The sequence below is a fragment of the Tachypleus tridentatus genome, chromosome 13, assembly GCF_004210375.1.
Source record: "Tachypleus tridentatus isolate NWPU-2018 chromosome 13, ASM421037v1, whole genome shotgun sequence".
In the NCBI taxonomy this organism is placed as follows: Eukaryota; Metazoa; Arthropoda; class Merostomata; order Xiphosura; family Limulidae; genus Tachypleus; species Tachypleus tridentatus.
The window spans coordinates 210,299,935-210,327,069 of NC_134837.1; the positions used below are offsets into that span (position 1 = coordinate 210,299,935).

At 37.0% G+C, this 27,135-nt stretch overlaps 1 protein-coding gene across 9 annotated transcripts in view; it reads right to left on the bottom strand.

The window, feature by feature from the left end:
* Positions 1 to 27,135, bottom strand: part of LOC143240528 (septin-7-like) — a 67,519-nt gene that overhangs the window by 24,552 nt on the left and 15,832 nt on the right. For 4 of the 9 annotated variants that reach the window (XM_076483104.1, XM_076483102.1, XM_076483098.1 and 1 more), the window contains one exon: positions 5,599 to 5,842. In XM_076483104.1, the coding sequence (XP_076339219.1) occupies positions 5,599 to 5,608 (10 nt within the window). In that variant the 5' untranslated portion in view covers positions 5,609 to 5,842. The remainder of the gene's footprint in view (positions 1 to 5,598; positions 5,843 to 27,135) is intronic. The other 5 variants (XM_076483100.1, XM_076483105.1, XM_076483106.1 and 2 more) reach the window with 2 other exon arrangements.

The window sequence follows — 27,135 nt, forward strand, 5'->3', positions numbered from 1 at the left end:
GGCAACGTTTGTTTGCTTATTTGTTTTACTTTCGCGCAAAGCTATACGAGGACTATCTGCATCAGCATCCCTAATTTAACAGTGAAAGACAAGAGGGAAAGCAACTAGCCATCACCACCCACCGCCAACTCTTTTACCAACGAATAGTGGGATTGACTGTCACATTATAACGACCCCACGGTTGAAAGGGCGAACATGTTTTGTGTGACGAGGATTCGAACCCACGACACTCCGATTACGAGTCGAGCGTCTTAACCACCTGGCCATGCCGAACAAAGTTAAATGTAAGCACAGAGCAGTATAATACAACAAGGATTAGAACACCTAGCTTAGTTCAGCAGCACCCATCGCCTACACGGATATCTTTAAGGTAATAAATAACACGATCAACAGTCACATTCCTAGGGGGTACGAAGCGCGTCCTTTGGCACGTACTGGATAGAACCTTCAATTTTTGGGAGTCATGCTCTTCGTACGACATTTCTTTTTGCTGATACACATATACAGGAACAATTCTTACCTGCTGAAGTCCACCCCTGAATATACGACCATAATACATGCACATGATCGCAATGACGACTCAGAAAAACTAATTAATATTGTACGGTTTATTTAAACCTTCTCTATGATCGTAAAGGATTTCATAAAGAAACAAACTAAATTTAAACTACACGTGATCCACCTTTGATAACCGTGCTGTTATTTATTTGTGATATTTGGAAGAGAACACGTTTTGTCAATAAAAATACAATTTTCTTCCCCCACTTCCTTCCAATTCAAACTGACAAATCTTATTCTCAATTAGAATGTATTATATATATAAAAAAATATTCCTGGGTGTACGTTATGCGCGTTCGATGATCTTTGCATAAAGCAACCAACTGGACGATCGGTGCTGTGTCCACCGAGGGTATCGAAACTCGGTCTTTAGTTATAAGCCTTCAGACTTTGCAGTGACCCACACGGGAAGGAGGTGGATCGTTAGTAAAGAACTGAATTATATGAACAATTAATTCGTAATTTCGATACACTGTAAAAGTATAATAATACGCTGGCGTGTATTAATACACACAAACTTGGTTTCAATCTAATTTTGGATAAACATAAAGTATCATTATTTCTTCTTTAACCCTAATATCACTGACACTCTTGTGTAATAACGGTGTGGTCCATGTGTTGTATCAAGAACGATTAATTTGTATAATTCAGTCTGTTACAATATTCACTTCACAGAACTGAAAAAAAAAGCATAGAGTGAAATTACCGAGTTTTTAATCCAGGGCCGATAAGGCCTTTAGGCCAATACTAGGACTTGTTGAAATATGACAGTGCTGGGCGAGGTGCTTATTATAGTATCAATTTCACGCACAACGACGGTTACAGTGTGAGCTAAATTGAATCGTAATTACCATCAATTTTATTTACGGTACTTACAACTCACAAGTTGTGTAAAGGTTAATAACACGAAATTATATATTTATTTACGTAATTAGGGACTCTGTGACCAACGAAGTCATAAATCAAATACCAAAGTGATGCATAAATAATTCACGAACAAAAAGTGTATGAGAACTCAATGAGGTCTACATAAGTATTATTATTATGGGGTTAATTCATTTTTTAATTTAAAAATAAAAATAAACAAACTAGAACCATATTATAAACGCAGTCCGCTAGAGCACGGAATTCGTTATAACGCGAGGGTTAGTCTGACCCTAAAACTTTCAATTAAACTTATCAATTTACGAGTTTTTCTCCAATCAGTTTGTCTGTAGTTTTTTTTCTATTTTAAACTGGGTAGGCGTTTAGGTTCTAAAGACCTTTGGGGAGACGCCAAAGGCAAACCTGGGGCGCTCAGAAACTTCTGTTTCTCTTCAGCCCCGCACATAAAAGAAGGTTAAAGTCATCAGGAACAGTAAGATAAACACTTGGTACATTTCTGATGATAGACTTGGGGCAAGTAGGACATAGCTCCAATGCAGGCCAGAAGAGCCGGAGGAGAAAAGGAGGAACGAGCAATAATATGAAAGAGGGTAGTGGCTTCACGAGCTGGAGGGTAGGGATACAGATTAATGTGGGTGTTACATAAGTTACAGAGATGATACAAGATAACGGATCTCTTTTCAGGGCCTGGGTATTGAAATACCCAAAATTTTACTGTGGGAGAAAACGGGAGCACCCTGAGGAAACCCACTTTCACGTTCAGGACGCCGAATTAATCTACCTTGAACGTGTCCTGGATAGCCGGGGAAGTTTGAGTTAGGATATCGCATAATACTGAGGTCTAAGCTCTGTAATAGCTGGGATGTACATATAAACAGAGTTGGGAGAAACAAAGGAGTAAACAGTGGCTCAGTTATCAAGGGGGTAAGGGGCCTTTTTTAATACTGCCCTGGCATGAGGTGAAAATTCCATATCCATGGGCCACCATGGTGGAGATGGAAACAGAGGTGGAGAATATTCAGAAGGCTGACACTGTGGGTTATCGAAGGTAGTTAATCGCGGCAGTGGTGATACAGAGTTGAGTTGTGGAGAAAGAGAGAGAGAGAGTGGGAGCTTGGTTGAAGAGTGGTGTACTCCTCTCAGGAAAACAGTGAAAAGGTTAGTAGGGCTCTTGGTTGGTGAACATTTAATATTGAGTATTCCACGGCTCGCAAAAGTAGCTTAGTCTCTGAGCAAGTAAGACGTGTATTCTCCCACCGCTTTGCCAGCATGACGTTTTCATTAACCGGACCTGCTGTGCCAATCTCGCCACCTGTCCCGCCGGTAATCGTCGACGGTCTGCCACCCCACCTCTCGCCTCTACAAATAACTACGTTTATCGCGCAGGCCAAACCTGGCGCTTCCCTAGACCCCTCCAGAACACAAATACTTCGTTACGGGGAATCTCCAGCCGTCAACGTCTGTAGTTCTTTTATTTTATTTTTATTTTAGACTTGACAGTAATTTTGGTTTTAAAGACCTTAGGGAGACCCCTAAGGCAAACCAGAGACGCTCAGAAACTTTTGTTTCTCTTCAGCCCCGCGCATGGTTGAGGGTTAAAGACCTCTCGATGAGCAAAATGGATATTTGGGTAGTTTCTAAAGCATGATTTGAGGTTGGTTGTATGTGGTCATGTAGGAGACATACGAAGTCGGAGGAGAGAGGGAGGGGCGGTACATGAAGTATAGGAGTGTAGAAAGATACAGGAGTAGTTCGGGAAAGGAAGACCACTTTCCAGGGTCTGGGTATAGACATACCCAAAAATTTTGCTGTGGGGGAAACGGGAGTGCCCCGAGAAAACCCACTTTCACGGTCAGGGCGCCGAATAATCTACTCCAACCGTGCCTTGGATAGCAGGGAAATTTGTAACACGTGGTTAAGGAGGGGATAGGCATGGTAGTACGTCATAGGAAGGAAGCTGTTCTCTTCGACCGAAAGAGTATTGGCTTTCTGTACAACCAAGGACAGGTTTCAGGCAAGGATTGGCGCAATGATTTAGACATTGTGATTAAGTCTGGGTCAGGATTTTGGTCATCGATCCATGATGGGCTTGGTTGCGGTGAACGAGGTGTCTGAACTCTCAAAGATGGGTTATCAGGAAATTCCTCTATTGTTTGGGAAGATTTGTGTTTTCTGGACAATTTGGCTTGGCTGGCTTTCAAGATGGTAGAGGGCTTGTCAGTAGAAGTTAATTTATCCTCACAGGTGACTTGAATAGGTTTAGACTGAGGCATCGTTTTCAGACGAATTGGACTGGACAATGTCTGGGTAAATTTGCTGCTATATTGTGGTTTGATCGATGCTTGGTCATCGGAGATGTCATCAGTTGTCTGGGTGAAGTTGTGGGTCTTATTGGTGGGGATTTGGGTTGAGTGAGAGGGCGGTTGTACAGGTAATGAACTAACAATAGGTTGTGGGGGGTGTATGCGTAGTTTAGTTGAAACAATGGGAGACAAAACAGGTTCTGGTTGTTTGGGTAATCTCGGATAATATGAGCGACGATGGGGACGTTCAGCACTGAAATGAAATATGTGGTAATAGCAACCCATTACGCAGGATGGTATCGGCGTACTGTTTGGTGGTCGTAACAATTTTCATCTAGCTGGTAGTTTGCTTGGTGGTTTTCGTGAATATCCGGTGCACGGCGTGAATCTCGGATTGTGTTTGGCTCTCGATGGCTTGTTTAATTTCACTTGGAAGGATTGAATGGTGAACTCCTCTCAGGCATACTATGAAAAGGTTCGTAGGGCTCTTGGTGGGTGCACGTTTAATATTATATTGTGAATTCCAGGGTTCACAGAAATAGGATAAATCAGCAGGCGTCGATGGTTGGAGGAGAATTCCCCCTCGGCGAAGAATTCTCGTTCTGGTAGGGTCTATGGAGGCGCCAGGCTTAGCCTGCGCGATGAACGTGGCGATTTGGAGAGGTGGGGTGGCAGCCCGTCGACGATCACCGGCGGGACCGCTGGCGAGATCGGCACAGCAGGACCAGGCAATGAGAAAGTCATTCCGGTGTAGCAACAGGAGAAAAAACACGTCTGACTAGCTTGGAGTCAAGGCTGGAAATCTCTGTAGTTCTGCTTTGGCTTGGAGCTTTTAAAAGGCCCAGATAGTCTTACGATAAGGGCTAAGTTATAGCAGAACCGCAGGGATTCCAGCGTGGGTACGTTTTTCTCAAATCAATACAGGAAGCGACTGAACAACAACAAAAAAACGTCACCGCTTCTCCAGCTGAGAGGAATATTCTTTTTATTCAACGTCACACACGGTATTAAAAACATTTTTAAAAAAATGGGCTTAGGTTTAGTTTGTTTTGAATTTCGCGCAAAGCTACTTGAGGGCTATCTGCGCTAGCCGTCCCTAATTTAGCAGTGTAAGACTAGAGGGAAGGCAGCTAGTCATCACCACCCAGCGCCAAGTGTACATTTAGTAACATATACGTTGCCCTAATAAAATAATATAATGGTATAATTGTTGTTTTCCCAGGAATTAATAACAATATACACACAGTGGTAAAGGCACTAATTAAACGTACCTGTAGCCATCTAATGCCCAACCTGCCTGGACATTTCCACTGCTGAGATAAAGTATTCAGTAGCAAACGCAAACTAACGTGGCAGGGGTTTAGTTTAGAGAGAGAGAAATCAGAAGAGTTCTCTCTCCAACTGGGGTGTTCAGGAACTTTGTAGTTCCTCTTCGTCCCCTTACATGAGAAATGTTTTAAAATATCCGTGGAATTTTTACTTTATTTTTAACATTTCAAAAAATGGAGTGGTGTATTTATGAGTGAGAGGAAGGACGGGAGAACTGGACGAAAGCAGCGAAAGTAAAGTGAGCCAGACCTTGGCTCGAGGACGGAATACACTGGCGGCTGGCGAATTGATTTTTAAAATTTACTGTGATTGATTAGATACCCTGTGAATGGGTAAACGGCCCTTTTCAGAATGAGGCTGGGACCTACAGGTCCGATGCCAGAGATTTTGCTGTGGGGGGAAAACGGGAGTACCCCGAGAAAACCCACTTTCACGGCCTGGGCGCCAAGTATTCAGTAGTGAGGAAGGGTATTTAATTAACCCGAATCACGTGATTGTGAAGTAAGTGTGACGTAATACTTACCAACGACCATTAAGGTGAAGTCGAATCTTCGTTTAACGGCTTTTCGATACACTTGATCTGGTAAGTTGGCAAATCCAACGTAACCCTGTGTGTCTTTAGATGAATCTTTTTCGACACTTCTGTCTGTTATTATTTCTTTGTCTCCGCTAGATCCGTCACTTCCAGGAGTACTGCTAGTGGACAACAAACTCGTTGTGACTGTAGGTCCATCTTGTCGGAAAAATAATTCTCGCTTGCTTGAGAGCTAAAAAACATAATAACAGATAGGACGATTGAGATTTAGTAAACTGTTTTTATATCTTAAAAATAATAACAATGAATGACGTGCACTTTTGATACACTTTTTTCGGGGGAGGGAAGATGTAAGAAGACCTTGCGAGGGGAAAACCAAAGAGAGAAGACAGTGGGATTGCCCATCACGTTATAACGCCTCCATGGTTGAAAGGGCGAGCATGTTTGGAGTGACGGGGATTCGAACCTGCAACCCTCCGGTTACGAGTCGAGCGCCTTAACCACCTGGCCATGCCGGGCAGTTTCATAACGTCGCTGTTAAATCGTTTGTTGTTATTTGGTACTAGGCACAAAGCTACGCAAAGGCCTATCTGTGTTCTGTCCATCACGGGTATCGAAACCCGGTTTCTAACAGTGTAAGTCCGCAGACATGCCACCGTGCTACTGGAGAGCTGTTAAATTGGACTGGCAAAAATTCTACGTGACGTCTCTGTTAAACTCGACAATCAGCTGTTGAAGATTCTTCAAAATCTTTCTATAAATTTTCTCCCCGAAGCCAGCAGCTAAAACCCAACAAAACCCGACTTCCCCGAGTTTGTTTTTTGTTGTTAGCCAATACTGCTGTACAGTTTCCAAAACCCTGTTTACTTGCTTTTATTTAACATCCTTCCTAAGGATTCACGAAATAGTTATCAATATTTATAACTGTATATACAGAAAACTCAACGCATTATCTCACTGACCAAAATAGTCAAGCAGGTTGACTTACAAAACGTTGTATGGTAAAAAAAAACTGACTATATTAATCCCCAAATCCGTTTGATGAAGTAATTGTTTCTTTGTTGTCAAGCGCAAAGCTAAACATGCATGACCACTGTGTGTATCTAACCCCAAATTTTAACGTTATAAGCCCTCAGACGTACCACTGAGTCACAGAATGAAAGTGGGTATATTTGACGTAGTTATAAAATTTGGTTTAGTGTATTTTTTCTACAGACGATTGAAAAACAATAAAATATAAATATTTGTTGAATCAAGTTGGCTCACATGTATATCGTGAAATGATGGTTTCATATTAACGGTAAAGTTTGGGTTGGTTATTGAGAATTTCGCTTAAAACTATACAATGGATCTGCGCCAGCCTTCCCTAATTGAGCAATGTAAGACTAGAAGGAAGGCAGCTAGTCATCACTACCAACCTCCAACTCTTGGGCTACTCTTTTACCAACTAATAGAGAGATTAATCGTCACATTATAACGCCTCCACGGCTGAAAGGGCGAGCATACTTGGTGTGACGCGACCATCAGATTACGAATCGAACGCCCTAACCACATTGCCTTGCCGGGCCTATTTAAAATACAATTAACGACGCACAGAAACGTCGAGGGCCAGTATGGATCCCCTTTCTCTTTTAAAATATTTAAAATTTATTTAAACAGATCCTAAATTAAAATAGCAACGAGCTCATAAACAAGCCCAAAGTCCAGCAATAGGTGTTTACGGTTTAAAGTATAAAAACGTTAACAGTATAACAAGAAGTGTCTATCAAATATATGCTAATTATTTTTCAGGTTATTATTTCAATCATCCTTAACATACTAAGTGCCTGTATACAAAGAAAAGCCAAAACTACGAAGATACAGCCTAAATATGGTTTACAAGCTTTAGAGCATAAATATTCATTCAACCAGGTCCCTTAGCACAGTTGCCTTCCTTTCCCAGCCACCCCCCCCCCCGTGGACGGACGGCGACAAAATTGCTATACTTTTGGAAATAAAAGTTTAAAAAAAGAATAATAATTGAGACCAGAAAATGGCAGACAATATGTATATATATTGTACTTGGTCTATGTCAATCTTGGACAATATATATATATATATATATTGTATTTGGTCTGTGTCAGTCTTGGACAATATATATATATATTGTACTTGGTCTGTGTCAGTCTTGGACAATATATATATATATATTGTACTTGGTCTGTGTCAGTCTAGGACAATATATATATATAATGTACTTGGTCTGTGTCAGTCTTGGACAATATATATATGTAATGTACTTGGTCTGTGTCAGTCTTGGACAATATATATATATATATTGTACTTGGTCTGTGTCAGTCTTGGACAATATATATATATATATTGTACTTGGTCTGTGTCAATCTTGGACAATATATATATTAGGTTGAGGAATAATTCGTGAGCGTTTTTAAATAATTTCATTCAAGCATTACATGCAAGACTTTAAAATACTTCAATGCATGAACACATTACACCCAAAACATTTATTATGATACTTTATTTCATGTAATACCTAGGTATATAGTATGCATTGTTTTAAACGAAATTGCAAGAAATTAAATGAGAAAAGCAGATGGTGTCGAAAATGCTCGATTTTGTCCACTTGACATTCCATTTAATGAGCTGAAAATGAAAGCAAAAATTAAAGACATATGAAAATCAAACACACCATCTATTAGAGCAAAAAATTATCCACCAAATGACATGAAATATTTTGCGAAAGCGTTTCATTTATGAATATATTTTGTTAACTTGAAAAAACGCTCACGAATTATTCCTCAACCCAATATATATATAGTACTTGGTCTGTGTCAATCTTGGCATGCTGAACAGATACATGAGAAATCTTATAAGCATAGCCGCACTTTATTATTCAAAGTAGCTATACACTTGGTTACCCCCTCCCTCCTTCCAATAATTTAATTAACGTTATTGGAAAAATCCCGTCTCCCGGCTGCTTCTGGCATGTATCAACACCTAACCATCATTAGAAATATCAGTTACCCGCTTCAATTAACCAGCCAGTCTAACAACTGCCCAAGGTTTCTGTCAAAATATCCTCCCCATGTGACAGAGAACATTATTTTGTCATATATTTAACTGTCTTTACCCTCACAGAAAAAAAAAAGAATAGAAAGCTTTATATATATATATATATATATATATATAGAGAGAGAGAGAGAGAGAGAGAGAGATAAAAGCATCGTTTTCTCGGTCGCAACGTAAGCCTGAATACTAGCGATTAAAGTATACAAGTTTTATGTCTTCATCGTAAGTTTCTATCCTGCAGTTTTCTTCGAGTGTAGCTGAAACATTGCACGTGCACCTGTCAATAACAGCACTGCCTTGTTCTTTATATAGGAAGAACTCCACGCGAAAACCAGTTGTACAAATTGAAAGCGTCTTGAAGGCATAAACAAGTTACTGTAATCTACAGTAAAACATGTAATAATTAGTTTAAAATCATAAACTGTATTTTTTTTAGGGGAGTAGATATAATAGGAAAAACTTATCGAGTACACAGCACACACTAACAGTCTCTAATTTTAGCTGAATAAACTTAAGAAAAGGTACTTATAGTCAACAACAACCACTCCAAAATCTGAGCTCCACAAATTAATCACATAGTGGGATTTGATCATCACTGTTAATAAAGCACCAGTGACTCCAAAATGTGTAGCGTACTTTTGTGGAAACGAACCAAGGATATCAGGTCCATCGTTCGAAACTGGTTCGTTTAAGATTCACTTCTTATCAAATTCATTCAAAGACTTGGTATTAGTGGTTTGTTTATATTTTCTTCTTGTCAATGTCGTTCACAGAACTTAAGAGAGACAATAAAGAAAAACGTAACGATTTAACCACACAATATCTAGTTTATCCAGAACCAGCAACACCTTTCGCTCAATATCGGCTCATCAACAGTGATAAACCGAACATTACTGGTCTGTTTTATATATCATATTGTTCACGTCATTCACAAACCGAACATTACTGTTCTGTTTTAAATATCGTCTTATCCGCGTCGTTCACAAACCAAACATTAGAGGTCTGTTTTATATATCGTCTGGTCGTTCACAGACCGAACAATACTGGTCTGTTTTATATGTCGTCTTATTCACGTCGTTCACAGACCGAGCATAACTGGTCTGTTTTATATATCGTCTTCTCGTTTACAGACCGAACATAACTGGTCTGTTTTATATATCGTTTTCTCGTTCACAGACCGAACATAACTGGTCTGTTTCATATATCGTCTTCTCGTTCACAGACCGAACATTACTGGTCTGCTTCATTTATCGTCTTATCCACGTCGTTCACAAACCGAACATTACTGTTCTGTTTTAAATATCGTCTTATCCGCGTCGTTCACAAACCAAACATTAGTGGTCTGTTTTATATATCGTCTGGTCGTTCACAGACCGAACGCTACTTGTCTGTTTTATATACTGTTTTATCCACGTCGTTCACAGATCGAACGTTACGGGTTATTTTGTATATCATCTTATCCACGTCGTTCACAGACCGAACATTACTGGTCTGTTTTATATGTCGTCTTATTCACGTCGTTCACAGACCGAACACTACTGGTCTGTTTTATATGTCGTCTTATTCACGTCGTTCACAGACCAAACATAACTGGTCTGTTTTATATATCGTCTTCTCGTTTACAGACCGAACATAACTGGCCTGTTTTATATATCGTTTTCTCGTTCACAGACCGAACATAACTGGTCTGTTTTATATATCGTCTTCTCGTTCACAGACCGAACATAACTGGTCTGTTTCAGATATCGTTTTGTTCATAAATCAGATTATCTCTTCAATGCAATTCCTGCTGCACCTCCAGTTAACTTCTTAGTTGCAAATATCCCAGGTTTTACATACAGGGTGTCCCAAAACTATGTATACACACTTTGAATGATTATAACTCACTCAAACTTTCTTTTTTTACAGGTACAACTGATCTGAAGTAATGGTAGAAGCAAGACTAACCTTTGAGAAAAGGAAATTTATCTTAAAGTGCTACTGGAAGTGTGAGAACATAGCTGAAGTGTAAAGACGGTTTAGAAGAGAGTTTCAAACAATGCGACTTACCATTACTCGCATCAGGGATAAGTTTGAAACAAATGGAACTGTTCAAGACGTCCATAAAGGACGTTCTGGAAGACCGCGGTCGTTCACCAGTCCCACACGAGAAGCAGAGCTGTTGGAAAGTCTCCACCGATCTCCAAGAAAATCTGTTCAGCAAACAGCCCGTGAGACAGGAATCCTAAAATCGAACGTCCATCGCATGTTGAAGCGCGTTCATTGGAAAAGTTTTATTCCGTCATTAATCCACGCCCTCAATGAAGATGATCCTGACTGGAGAGTTGAATTTTGTAAGCGGTATTTAGCAAAATCTTCAGAGGATGCACAGTTTCCAAACAAAATTGTCTGGAGCGATGAAGCTACATTTAAGTTAAATGGCTCAGTTAATCGACACAATTGCACCTACTGAGCACCTCAGAACCCGCATGCAAACTTACCAGGGGTTACAGTGTGGTGTGGATTATCAGCGTTGGGCGTATTTGGACCATTCTTTTTCGAAAACACAGTCACTGGTCTCGTTTATCTGAACATGATGCAAGAATGTGTCGTACCACACATTCGAGAGCAATTTGGAGATGAGGAGCTTTATTTCCAGCAAGATGGAGCGCCTCCCCACAATCATCGTAATGTGAGGGCCTATCTTGACGAAATGCTGAACAGATGGATTGGGTGAAGAGATAGCACTGAATTTCCCCCACGTTCACCAGACCTCACACCTCTGGACTTTTTTTTTTTATGGGGATACGTCAAAGATAAGGTACGTAGCAAAAAACCTACAACAATCAATGAGCTGATACCAGCAATTGAAAGAGAATGCACCCAAATATCAAATACCAAATGAAATGATTCGTGAAGTTTGCAATTCCATCTATCCGCGTTATCAGCAGTGTCTGGATCAGAACGGTCATCAGTTCGAACACCTGCGATAACACAAAAAATTCTACACTTGTTTTCTTAAACTTGGATTATAAAACCTAGATATATCTTAATAAACATTGTATTTATAATCATTCAAAGTGTGTATATAATTTTTAAGACACCCTGTATATACAAACGACAAGATTAAGCTGTACGAATCTCCAATAACATTTCTAATGTTGTTGTCTAGCAACTCGTAACAAAAACTGATTCACGATAAAGAATGAAGCAGGCTTGAATCTTCAATATTCTTTAAAAGGTCAAGCATTTAATATATTGTAATAAAACAGCATGTCTTGTTTCTGACGTGAGAATTGAACATTTTGTGGTACAGGAGGATGCATTTGTTGCACATCGTTAATTTTACTAATTATATTATTTCCCAGGGGAATAGATATGTATATACAATTGGCTTGGATGCAAATACAATTTGTATATTTAGATATATTTATTTCCTTCAACAAGTTTCCCCAGTTACAAGATATTATATAAAATTTTGTTTGTTGACTTTCTTGCGAATTACCTGATGGCTATCTATCCTAACCATCCAAAATTTGTAAGTGACAGGCTAGAACGTAAGCAGCGACTCAACACCACAAACACAGTGAAGGCTGAAATGCTTACAGAGTCAGTCTGTATTTTTGGCATTTTTCAAATCACTGCGGTTTCTTTAAAATAAAGAAATTAATTAAGCGTTTCCATGACAGATTTATCTTTAAATTTGCCTTAGTCCTGATTAAGACTCTTACTAGTCTGAATGCGAGGTGATTGCTTTTCAAGTTAATATTAAAAATACACTTTTCATCTCACACTTTGTAAATTTCATTTGTATAACCTTTAGAACATCCTTAATGAAAATGAAAGTTGTTGTTTTCTAGTAAAATATATTTTGTTAATTTCAGTATCCTAACACTATAATTCTCGGTCCATTAGACCGATCATGTAATCATCACATAACATTGTGAAATAAATCTGCATTACCGTTTTTCTTTCTAGAATTATTGTAGAATGTAAAAAAAACTTAAAATTATTTATGCTAAATAGCATAAGATTCGTAAAAGTTCACATTCGAACACCATAAAAACGATCAAGAAGTATACCTCATCAGGTAAATGAAAAAAATTGTCCTTCTATTAGTTATAAATGATGTAATAAAACTTTTATTTCAGGACGCTATAATCTTTAGGCCCTGAACCTCACGAAAGAGGACCATAAGTGATAGGACTCGAGAGGTCCTAGCATCCACTGCCAATTCTTGGGCAACTCTGGCAAAAATGAAGAGTGAGATTAGCCGTAAGTTTATAATGCCCCCACTGCTAAAAGAAGGATATGTTCGCCCTAACCCCCAAACTATTGTAGGCTCCCATCCATAAAAATGTTGTTTTAGGACAAAGCTACACATTGGCCAGATGCACCCTGTACATTGCGGGAAGCCGAGTCCTGGATTTTAACAATGTAAATATGTGAGTTTATTGCTAACCCACAGGACGACCCACTACACGAAAAATATAATGTAAAGTAGTAAAAGTGAAATAAATAATCAAAAATAAAGCATTTGTTAAGCCTCAGCTTCCATCGGAATTCATCATTATTATTAAGCCTGCAGGAGGTGATTATTAACACTGTCAGTCCCTTTCACACTTTACTTGTACGACTGAGATCAGCACAAACTACATATAACCTTATGAGTGGACGATAACATCAGTTAAAAATTATAAAACACCAACATCAGTATTCCTTATTTCCAAGTTGTCCAGTTGGTAAGTCTAAGCATACATTCAAAATACCTTTGTCAGAAGACAGTTGGAAACAAGAAAGAACTTAATGCTGTAACCCTATCGGTTTACACTCGCATAAGTATTTAAGTTTTATAATGTTATTAGTTGAAGTTTGTCAGAAAATTCGCGTAAAGCTAGACGACAGCTACCTGCGCTAGCCGTCTCTAAATTAGTAAAACAAAACAATACCCGAACACATACATACGCATGTTACTTAATGTTTAATGTACACTTGTCAACTACTTCTATTTATCTAATATTACTTGATGAATAATATTAGTCATAGTAGTTAATATATCAATTATAATTACTTTTTATTTTCATTGTTACTTTGATTATGAAGATTATTTTGTGTCGTTGGTTAATCACTGAACAACAACTAATTTACAACATAAAAAAATTAGATACAATGGTGACCAGAATAATGTTTAGTTTCCTTGATTATTTGACTTGAAATACACTGAAAACAACTAATTTACAACATAAAAAAACCTTGATTATTTGACTCTGAAATACCAAAAAAGTTCAATTTTAAACTTTATGTGTCGGCAATTGTTTGTTAGTCTTACTTCTGTGCCCAAAACGGTTACTTAAGTAAAACCCGCAACCAAAAAATTCATTGACTCAGTAGAACACATCTAAGCATTGTACATATTTTAACCACAGTACAAATAATACGAAACACGGTGTCTGCCCAACCACTACAAAAAAAGAGAAATGATTATTCAATCTCAGCCAATAGAGAGTCCATGAAAATCGGAAGGGAACCTTCTTTTTCTTCTTTTGAAGTTTCTAGTCATACATATAAATACTCAGTTTGGGGACAAAACGAGTATTCAAACAGAACAATCGAGTCTAGAGGACAATAAACGAGTATTCAAACAGAACAATCGAGTCTAGAGGACAATATAAACGGTGTTCCACATCAAAGCTCTAAGCAACAAAACTTGACACCAGAGCTTAATGTTCACGAATCGGGAGTTCAAAAGAAAATCTTCATAGGTAGATACTGTCAAGTCTATGCCTTTTCAAACGAGATTACATACTTTCAGTCTTGTAGAGGCATTGTACTTAACGTCTCCCCAGATGGTCCTTTATACGTTCTCCAGTTTCCATATTTCTGAAGACGGTTTTTAATGACTACAGTATCCACAATTACACAATTAATGGATCATATAAGAAATCTTTAAAATACGTCAGTTTGGTTTGATTTGCTTTGAATTTGCGTGCAAATATACACGAGAGCTATCTGCTCTAGCCGTTTCTAATTTAGCAGTGAAAGACTAGAGGGAAGGCAGCTAGTCATCAACACCCACCGCCAACTCTTGGGCTACTCTTTTACCAAAGAATAGTGGGATTGACCGTTACATTATAACGCCACCACGAATGCAAGGGCAAGCATGTTTGATGGGACGGAGATTCGAATCCAAGACCCTCAAATTGGAAGTCAAGCGCCCCCTAAACACCTGCAAATGCATCAGATTTTGAGAGCTTATTTGTTTTACAATTTTTCACAAACCTACACTGTGGCTACCTGCGTATAGTCTCCCTCAACTTTGAACCGACAGACAACAGGAAAGACAGCTCGTCAGCAGCAACGACCGTCAAATTGTAGCCTACTCGAAGCGAAATTCGACCTTCACTCTTATAAAGCATCCAAGGCCCCAAAGTGCAGAATCGACAACAGGTCTCAAACGTAGGGAAATATCAATCTGAAAACAGTAATAAGTGAGCCACGATCAGTCCAATCACGAGAGTTTACTGCCCACTATGGAGGAGCTACAATCTTGTTTTGTAACCTCGACTCTTACGTTTCTACCACTAGTAGATTTACGTTTATACCACGAGTAACTTTATGTTGACCAGAAGGAAGATAAAGTAGGCTCCTTCAATGTTTAACAACATCATTTGGAAACAATGTGGACTGGAATTCTGACAGATCACAGGAAGTGGATAATTAAGACCTAACATGTTTTGGAATCTTCAACGACATTTACACGTGGATATACAGACCACCGATACAGAAATGAATAACCAATTCATTTACACGTGGATATACAGACCACCGATACAGAAATGAATAACCAATTCATTTACACGTGGATATACAGACCACCGATACAAAAATGAATAACCAATTCATTTATACGTGGATATACAGACCACCGATACAGAAATGAATAACCAATTCATTTATACGTGGATATACAGACCACCGATACAGAAATGAATAACCAATTCATTTACACGTGGATATACAGACCACCGATACAGAAATGAATAACCAATTCATTTACACGTGGATATACAGACCACCGATACAGAAATGAATAACCAATTCATTTATACGTGAATATACAGACCACCTATACAGAAATGAATAACCAATTCATTAACACGTGGATATACAGACCACCGATACAGAAATGAATAACCAATTCATTTGTACGAGCTGGTTGAAGTCAAACACACAATCTCACATTCTTCTGAGATTTCCGACGACATATAAATAGCCTTTAACTAAACATACATCTTCCACACTTTGAAGTAGCGATATTTACCTAAATATATTGAGGTGTTTTCCTATTTATATTCAGTACGACACTAACGTTCATTATGTAGCTATATTAAATGTAAACAACCAATCTACACCCTCAACTGACATCTTAAATGACGTAGTGTACTGTTTCGTCTTTGGATTCGTCCAACAACGTTCTTAACGTGTTGGTAAAATAATTAGTTTCTAATCATCAATAGACGAAACTACGCTGCACGTAAAATACACAAAAAAACCTTGTTATTTAAGGTAGAACAGTGATCATTTGTAACAAAGATACCGATCATTCTCGCTGATATTAATCCTTAATGATGATTCTCGTTGTTAATCCTTACCGATCAATGTCGTTGATGTTAATCATTAATGATCATTCTCGTTTTTAATCCTTAATTATCATTGTTGTTGAAGTTAATCTTTATCGATCATTGTCGTAGTTGTTAATCCTTATTGATCATTCTCGTTACTCCTTACCGATCACTGTCGTTGATGTTAATACTTACCGAAGATTGTCGTAGTTTTTAATCCTTAATGATCATTCTCGTTGTTAAACCCTACCGACCATTGTTGTAGTTGTTAATGCTTACATATCATTGACGTTGATTTTAATACTTACTAATCATTCTCGTTTTTAATCCTTAATGATCATTCTCGTTACTCCTTACCGATCATTGTCGTTGTCAATCCTTACCAATCATTGACGTTGATGTTAATACTTAACGAACATTGTCGTAGTTTTTAATCTTTATCGATCATTATCGTTGTTAAACCTTACCGACCATTGTTGTAGTTGTTAATCCTTACCTATCATTGACGTTGATTTTAATACTTACTCATCATTGTCGTTGATGTTAATCCTTAATGATAATTCTCGTTGATGTTAATCCTTACCGATCATTGACGTTGATGTTAATCCCTACCGAACATTATCATTGATGTTAATCCTTACCGATCACTGTCGTTGTTAATCATTGACGTTGATGTTAATCCTCACCGACCATTGTTGTAGTTGTTAATCCTTAATAATCATTCTCGTTGTTAATCCTTACCTAACATTGTTGTAGTTGTTAATCCTTACCTAACATTGTTGTAGTTGTTAATCCTTACCTAACATTGTTGTAGTTGTTAATCCTTAATAATCATTCTCGTTGTTATTCCTTACCGACCATTGACGTTGATGTTAATCCTTACTGATCACTGTATTTGTTAATCTTTACCGATCATTGACGTTGATGTTAATCCTTCCCGAACATTATGCTTGATGTTAATCCTTATCGATCATTCTCGTTGTTAATCCTTCCCGAACATTATCATTGATGTTTATCCTTCCCAAACATTATCGTTGTTAATCCTTACTGATCACTGTCGTTGTTAATCATTGACGTTGATGTTAATCCTTACCGACCATTGTTGTAATTAATCCTTACCGATCATTCTCGTTGTTAATCCTTCCCGATCACTGTCGTTTGTAATCCTTACCGACCATTGGTGTAGTTGTTAATCATTCCTGAACATTATCGTTGTTAATCCTTACCGATCACTGTTTTTGTTAATTCTTACAAATTATTGACGTTGATGTTAATCCTTACCGATAATTTTCGTTGTTAATCCTCACCGACCATTGTTGTAATTGTTAATCCTTACCTATCATTCTCGTTGTTAATCCTTACCTAACATTGTTGTAGTTGTTAATCCTTAATAATCATTCTCGTTGTTAATCCTTACCTAACATTGTTGTAGTTGTTAATCCTTAATAATCATTCTCGTTGTTAATCCTTACCTAACATTGTTGTTGTTAATCCTTAATAATCATTCTCGTTGTTAATCCTTACCTAACATTGTTGTAGTTGTTAATCCTTAATAATCATTCTCGTTGTTAATCCTTACCTAACATTGTTGTAGTTGTTAATCCTTAATAATCATTCTCGTTGTTAATCCTTACCGACCATTGACGTTGATGTTAATCCTTATCGATCACTGTCGTTTGTAATCCTTACCGATCATTCTCGTTGTTAATCCTTCCCGAACATTATCCTTGATGTTAATCCTTACCGATCACTGTCGTTTGTAATCCTTACCGACCATTGGTGTAGTTGTTAATCATTCCTGAACATTATCGTTGTTAATCCTTACCGATCACTGTTTTTGTTAATCCTTACCGATCACTGTTTTTGTTAATCCTTACCGATCACTGTTTTTGTTAATCCTTACCGATCACTGTTTTTGTTAATTCTTACAAATTATTGACGTTGATGTTAATCCTTACCGATAATTTTCGTTGTTAATCCTCACCGACCATTGTTGTAATTGTTAATCCTTACCTATCATTCTCATTGTTAATCCTTACCTATCATTCTCATTGTTAATCCTTACCTATCATTCTCATTGTTAATCCTTACCTAACATTGTTGTAGTTGTTAATCCTTAATAATCATTCTCGTTGTTAATCCTTACCTAACATTGTTGTAGTTGTTAATCCTTACCTAACATTGTTGTAGTTGTTAATCCTTAATAATCATTCTCATTGTTAATCCTTACCTAACATTGTTGTAGTTGTTAATCCTTAATAATCATTCTCGTTGTTATTCCTTACCGACCATTGACGTTGATGTTAATCCTTCCCGAACATTATGCTTGATGTTAATCCTTATCGATCATTCTCGTTGTTAATCCTTCCCAAACATTATCATTGATGTTTATCCTTCCCAAACATTATCGTTGTTAATCCTTACTGATCACTGTCGTTGTTAATTCTTACTGATCACTGTCGTTGTTAATTCTTACTGATCACTGTCGTTGTTAATCCTTACCGATCACTGTCGTTGTTAATCCTTACCGACCATTGGTGTAGTTGTTAATCCTTCCCGAACATTGGTGTAGTTGTTAATCCTTCCCGAACATTATCGTTGTTAATCCTTCCCGAACATTATCTTGTTGTTAATCCTTCCCGATCACTGTCATTGTTAATCCTTACCGATCACTGTCATTGTTAATCCTTACACATTATTGACGTTGATGTTAATCCTTACCAACCACTGTTGTAGTTATTAATCCTTCCCGACCACTGTTGTAGTTATTAATCCTTCCCGACCATTGTTGTAGTTGTTAATCCTTCCCGACCATTGTTGTAGTTGTTAATCCTTCCCAATCATTGACGTTGATTTTAATCCTTCCCAAACATTATCGTTGATGTTAATCCTTCCCAAACATTATCGTTGATGTTAATCCTTCCCAAACATTATCGTTGATGTTAATCCTTCCCAAACATTATCGTTGATGTTAATCCTTCCCAAACATTATCGTTGATGTTAATCTTTACCGATCATTCTCGTTGTCAATCCTTCCCGAACATTATCGTTGTCAATCCTTCCCGAACATTATCGTTGATGTTAATCCTTCCCAAACATTCTCGTTGTTAATCGTTACTGATCATTGACGTTGATGTTAATTCTTCCCGAACATTCTCGTTGTTAATCCTTACCGACAATTGGTGTAGTTTTAATCCTTATCAATCACTGATATTGATGTTAATACTTACCGAACATTGCCGTAGTTTTTAATCCTTAATGATCATTCTCGTGGTTAATACTTACCGACTATTGTTGTTGTTAATTTTTACCGATCATTGACGTTATTAATCCTTACTGATCACTGTCGTTGTTAATCCTTACTGATCATTGTCGTTGATGTTAATCCTTATCAATCATTGACATTGAGGTTAATACTTACCGAATATTGTCGTAGTTTTTAATCCTTAATGATCATTCTAGTGATTAATACTTACCGACTATTGTTGTTGCTAATTTTTACCAATCATTGACGTTGTTAATCCTTACTGATCACTGTCGTTGATGTTAATCCTTACTGATCATTGACGTTTATATTAATCCTTCCCGAACATTCTCGTTGTTAATCTTTACCGACCATTGGTGTAGTTGTTAATCCATACCAATCACTAACATTGATGTTAATACTTACCGTGTATTGTCGTAGTTTTTAATCCTTAATGATCATTCTCGTGGCTAGTACGTACCAACTATTGTTGTAGTTGTTAATTTTGCTGATCATTGACGTTGAGGTTAATCCTTACCGATCACTGTCGTTGTTTATCCTTAATTATCACTGTAGTAGTTGTTAATTCTCACTGATCATTGTTGTTGACGTTAATCCTTACCGATCATTCTCGTTGATGTTAATCCTCATTGATCATTGTTGTTGATGTTAATCCTTAACGATCATTATTTTCTGGAATATAATAATGCGTACTGTTTTTACCCCATATTCCTTCCGGAAAATTTACTGCGCATTGTATTCACGCACATTTAATTTTTTAGGTATTTTACAAGAAGCTACCAGGGAAAACCGTTAAAACATGCTTAAAGGTTTCAAAATATGTTGCATATCCAGTGTGATGGATGTGACGGATGATGACATGATGCGGGAATCAGAAATACGTTGTTTACTGTACTTGGGAAATATTCAATACGTTGTTTACTGTACTTGGGAAATATTCAATACGTTGTTTACTGTACTTGGGAAATATTCAATACGTTGTTTACTGTACTTGGGAAATATTCAATACGTTGTTTACTGTACTTTGTTTACTGTACTTGGAAATATTCAATACGTTGTTTACTGTACTTTGGGAAATATTCAATACGTTGTTTACTGTACTTGGGAAATATTCAATACGTTGTTTACTGTACTTTGGGAAATATTCAATACGTTGTTTACTGTACTTAGGAAATATTCAATACGTTGTTTACTGTACTTGGGAAATATTCAATACGTTGTTTACTGTACTTGGGAAATATTCAATACGTTGTTTACTGTACTTGGGAAATATTCAATACGTTGTTTACTGTACTTGGGAAATATTCAATACGTTGTTTACTGTACTTGGGAAATATTTAATGCGTTGTTTACTGTACTTGAGAAATATTTAATGCGTTGTTTACTGTACTTGAGAAATATTTAATGCGTTGTTTACTGTACTTGGGAAATATTCAATACGTTGTTTACTGTACTTGGGAAATATTCAATACGTTGTTTACTGTACTTGGGAAATATTCAATACGTTGTGTACTGTACTTGGGAAATATTCAATACGTTGTTTACTGTACTTAGGAAATATTTAATACATTTCATAAAACTGGTTTATAAAAAAACATTTTTTCCAATTTAACTTTTCGAAATTGGATGCGCATGATATTCGGGCAAATACGGTAATATTGTTGTTAATCCTTAGAAACCATTAATATTGTTGCTGTTAATCCTTATTGTTTATTATTACCAATGTTAATATTTTCTGATCAGTGTTATGGTTGTTATTAATTATTATCAATAATTATTACTGCTCTTGCTTTATTTCAGTCCAACAACGAAACAGAACCAAAATAAATGATTAGTTTGAACTTATAATAAGATTACATAAAAAATTATTATAATCAATTATGTTCCGTTAGATTGCCTAAATTAAACTGAATTCAGTATCGCAAAAACATTGCAATGCGGAGTTATTATTTTATAATCATAACCTCTCCCGTCTACAAATGTCTTTCTTCAATCTAACATAAATCTTTATTTACCCAAGTACATGACTGCTGACACTACGTACTTACGCCTACTTGTGTTATTGATTTTTAAAATGTCTTCCCTCTAACTATTACGAACAAAATAACAGATTTAGTAGATATCAAACAAGTCATTATTTTACTTCTTCTCAGAAGTACACCAAGGCTACATTTATGCATTTAATTCAACCAGTACCACAAGAACGTGAGTTTTAAAGTCGTCGAAAATGTTGTTAAAAAAAATTATAAATGATTTACTAACGAGGGAAAGCTGATTCCCAGTTCTAGAACCACCAACGGAGTATTATGTTAAATACATTTTTATTAAATATTTTTAAACTGCTTGTAGGTCCACGATTATTGTTTACGTTTCACAATGGTTTTAGCGGTAAGTTTACAAACTTATGACTCTAAAATACGGGGTTCTATCCCCGCGATGGACACAGCAATGGCCCAAAACAAAGTATTGGTTAAAAACTCTCGACTAATACGAAAGAGCATGTACCCGCAAAAAAACAACATAAATTCCACAATTAATTCCACTAATTATATTTCATTAATCACTGCTGAAATTCCTTACGCATTCTACAAAAATGAGTGGTTCTCTTTACAAATTCTTGTGGTCAGCTCTTTCCATTGGGCTTTTCAACAGGCAGATAATAAATTTACTCAATATGATATAACCTGTGAACTCCACATGTATTAAACAGCATACTTGTAAAATTATGGACGAAATATTAGGTTATACTTTGATATTACTCTTAAAGGTATCAAATGTCAATATTTCCTAAGTTAAAAGTTTGAGAGATGTTTAGATCCGAGCTTCAAAACTGCTTGAATAACTCTCAAAGCGCGTGGGCAATAGGTGAATATACACTTCTATGGTTAACTATATCTTCCTCAAACGTGATTTTAATATTAAAACCTGAAAGTGTAAAACTTTGACTGCACATATGCTTACTTATAAACCACGTACATCTACAGCTATTCTTGAACGAATAACATGTAAATCCTTGTTCCACAACCATTCCTCTCTGTGATTTGAAATGTTCAATCTGAACGTCACCTATGTTATATACAAATGCTTAAGGACCAGAAAAATAGACCCCTTAGCTTCCGATATGGCAGTCCCAAATTTGGTGCCACTGACAAAAGACGGGACAGACAGTCATCAATATCAATTGTCAGAAGGGATTTGGTCGGTTCTTGACACAGAATAACGGAACGAATTGTCACTTTTAAAATTCGCCCACGGCTAGTTCAGTGACATCACGGTTCAAACCTGCACACCGCTGGTACAGCGGTAAGTCTACAGATTTACAATGCTAAAATCAGGAGTTCGATTCCTCTAGGTGGGCTCAGCAGATAGCCTGATGTGGCTTTGCTATAAGAAAAAACACACGATTCGAGCCTTGGACAGCCCAATATGCCAGCCACTATAGTCACACTCAACCCTACTACTCTGGAAAAACATGTTTCGAATATTAATGGCTTAATACCAGTAACTTTGATCACTGAATAGACGAATATAGAATCGATGGAATATGTTAATCTGATAAATAAGATGAGATAAAATACGGCAAAGAATTATGGTCATTGGATAAACAAAAAATTCGTTTAACATTGCCCTTTAACATATGCTTAGCCAAAGGAATAAACAGTGGCACAACACTTATAGTTTCTTAGAGAATTGACTTACCATCTACCAAATACTAAATCAAAGAAATAACAATACACGTATGTGTATACTTCATAAATATTAATCTGTCACTAACGAAAGCCTTTCTTAAGTAAAGCAGAACGTGTTAATATTCCTATCATTTCTAATTGTATCACAAAATCTATGCGCTTAGCACCTTGGGTAAGCCATACGCTAATGAATTACGCCATCTGTATCGACATGCGTAAAACTCCGAGTCAAATACGTCGTGTTACTTTCGAAATTCTTAAACCGTTCACGTAAACTTATCAAATAATTATTACTCTCCACAGAAATCCACCGAAAAATCACTCATACTGGACTATACATTCCTTGGGACTCAGCACATGAAACAAAACAATAACTCAACATACTAAGAAACCAAATAAACACAGCCATAAAACTATGCTCACCAGATAAAATTAACGATGAATTAGACAAAATAAAACAATACTTCATCAACATCAATAAGTTTCCTCCACAAACCGTAAAAAAACATTATACGCACACACCTAGACAGAAAGCAAAATCAACCAACTAAAGTAAATACAGCTCACGAATCAAAAAATCATGAAACCATATACTGCTGTATACCATATATTCCTGACATCAGCAAACAAATAACCAACATTTGGCAAAAACTAAAAACAAAATATGACATTCCAGTTAATACCAAATTTATTCAAAAACCAGGCACAAAACTGAGGTCTATACTATGTAAAAACTACACTGACAAACACCACACCAACATTATTTAAAAAATACAATGTGATAACTGTCACGACTTCCATATTGGAGAAACAAGTAGAAAAATGGAAACGAGATTCAAAGAACATAAAAAGTCACCTTCACACGTTTTCGAACACTGCAAGTCAAATAAACACAACATAACCATAGAAAACACTCAAATACTAAATAAAGAAACAAACATAAACAAACGCAAAATTAAAGAAGCCTTACTTATACTTATAGTTGAGGTTTTATATCTATATAGATTATCAACTTTCACGAACAATTAATATGACGCTACGTATCAGATTATGAACGAGAACTGTAATTATTTTAAGCGTTATCTAAGTCATTCACAAGTAAGGTCTTTATCTATGGATAATGTCACAGCATTATTTAATGTTAACACTTTATTTGTAAGTGTCATCAATGGGTGTGTGAAGAAAATAGGAGTTAAAGTAACTGTTCGCGCTTCGTTAGTAGATACAAATACACAGAAACTTCCCACGCGCAAATTACGTCATAACTGGTCAATAAATTAATCTAGAATAATTCGTATCGGAAATAAATATGAAGTCCTGTCGACCGCCCGATTTATGACGTCACTGAGTTATTCTGGTTACGAAAAGATTTCACCACACATCATCCACCCTGGAGAAGGACAAATGGGAAAAACAAAATAAGCTTCTTATAGTGATTAAATATGTATGTATGTTGTGTTGTCTTTTACACACCACAATAAACCTAAACTTATATACAGTTTAATGAACACGTAGCTTTCGTATTTACAGTAAATCTACTATAGCTGCCTACCGTAATCCCTAATTATGAACTAATAACCAGAGGAAAGGCAGTCAATCAGCAGAGCTCACCACCCACCCAACACCCATGGTAAGAGAATGTTTGACTCTTATAATACACCCCTAACTTAAAGTGCGGGGGAGGGGAACTTTGTGGTATAGCACAGATTGACCAACTCTGACATCCAATCAAAACCCCGTACATTACTGGAAATAATAAACTTTTTACTCGAACGAGAACTTTTTTTTTTTCGTTTTTATAAAAATTTAGTTTGGGTTATTTGCTTCAGATCAATATCACAATTCGCTATCTACTATATTCACAGCGGAGAATCAAGATGGCAACAACGGCCCAGCAAGGCCAGGTGGTTAAGACGCTCGACTCGTAGTCTGAAGGTTGCAGATTCTACCTCCCGTCCCACCAGATATGCTTATCCTTTCAGCCGTTACAATGAGCAGTCGACTAATCCCACTATTCGTTGTTAAACGAATAGCAAAAGAATAGGCGGTGGGAGAAGATGACTAGCTGCTTCCCCTCTAGTATTACACTGCTAAATTAGGGACGACTAGCACAGATAGCTCTCGTGTAGCTTTGCATGAAATTCAACAGAAACAGACGAAATAGCAATGGAGTTTTTTTTTAGTTTTTTTTTACCTAATATGAATTGTTATTGATCTCTCTAACGATGTAACAAAACTAGCGAATAGAGATAAAGCATTCGTATATTAAAAAAACAAAGAAGTTTAACCGCCTCCATCTTGCTTATACGCCATACGACACGTACTACACATAAATTGGAAACAGCGAAAACCACCAGTGGAAATGCTCTCCCCCACACACACTCTAGAAAAACAAACTAACAAACACGAGTCTTCACTCCTGAGAGGACAGGGTGCATTCTTCTTCCATACTTGTCAAAGAAAAATATTCTACTTAGCAGATGTCTTGACGAAAAAATTAAAAACAGAATGATTGATACGTAAAATGTGTTATTTGAATGTGACACAAAGTTATCGACAATGTTTATATTTTACTCACGTGTTTGGTGGTTGTCAGGATACATGAAGGTCAACGGATATTCAGGTTTTGCTTCGCAACTTCTCACGCGACAATAGATTAGCAAATATTAGAAGGGCTATCTGTTTACAATTTTCACACAAAGGTACTCTTATCTAAACTAAAAGTCGAGTTCGACTGCTACTCTTATAACCCATCCGCACCAGCGAAGCAGTAATTTACCAATGAAAGACTAGATAGAAGGTAGCTAGTCATTACCACTACCCACCGCCAACTCTTGGACTATTACTTTACCGAGGAATAGTTTGATTGACTGCACATTGTAACAGTTGAAAGGATGGGCAAGTCTGGTGGAACGGGGAGTCAAACACGCAACTAGATTGCGAGTCCAGCGCCCATACCCGGGCCCTGTATGCGTTGTGTTTATTGCCAGAAATAAGACCCCGAATTCTAGCTGTATAAGCCTACAAGCCCGCCACTGAGGAACTAAGTTTGTTCTGTTTTGAATTTCGCACAAAGAGCCACGAGGGATATCTGCGCTTGTCGTCCTCAATTTAGTAGTGATGGACTAGAGGACAAGCAGCAAGTCAACACAACTCCTGGGTTATTATTTTACCGACGAACAGTGAGATTATTCGTTACATTATAACAACTCCCACGACTTTAAGGGCGAGCGTGCTCAATAACGGGAATTCGAATCCTCAACCCACAGATTGTAAGTCGAGCACCCTAACCACCAAGCCATGCCAGGTCCCGGGAGACTACATCGCTACAAATTCTAGAACCTTCCGAGAATGCATCTCGTTAATTCAATAAAAAATATTTGTAATTATACAGTACACCGATCAATTTTTAATCAGGTATCTGGTTGCAATAAAGTACACGTATGTATTGCAACAGGAAGTTGTTACGTCACCAATATAAACGCATTACACAAAAATAGGTCGGGCTAGTTAATATAACAAAATACGCTCTGGACAGAAGTTGAAAAGACAAATAGCTGTTTATTTTACAAACAGACATTCACACAAGGACACTGCAGTCTACTGAAAACATGTCTTGGAGGAGTATATGACGCCAATCAAATTAATCACCTTAAATTGTCTGAAGTCTGTTTATAAATGCGACCAGTTCACATGGTAACGAGAAAAACGAGAATCAGAAATTATTACACGATGTCTAAAACGTTAGAGAAATTAATGTATTAATAAAAATGTAATTTCTCATAACCCATCAACACAATTCACAAAATGTTCTCAAATGAAACGGATCTTCAAACTCGATTCATTACTTCTTCTGTTGTCTTTTTGTTGTAAGTAACAGTACAAAAAAATCAGAATTTAA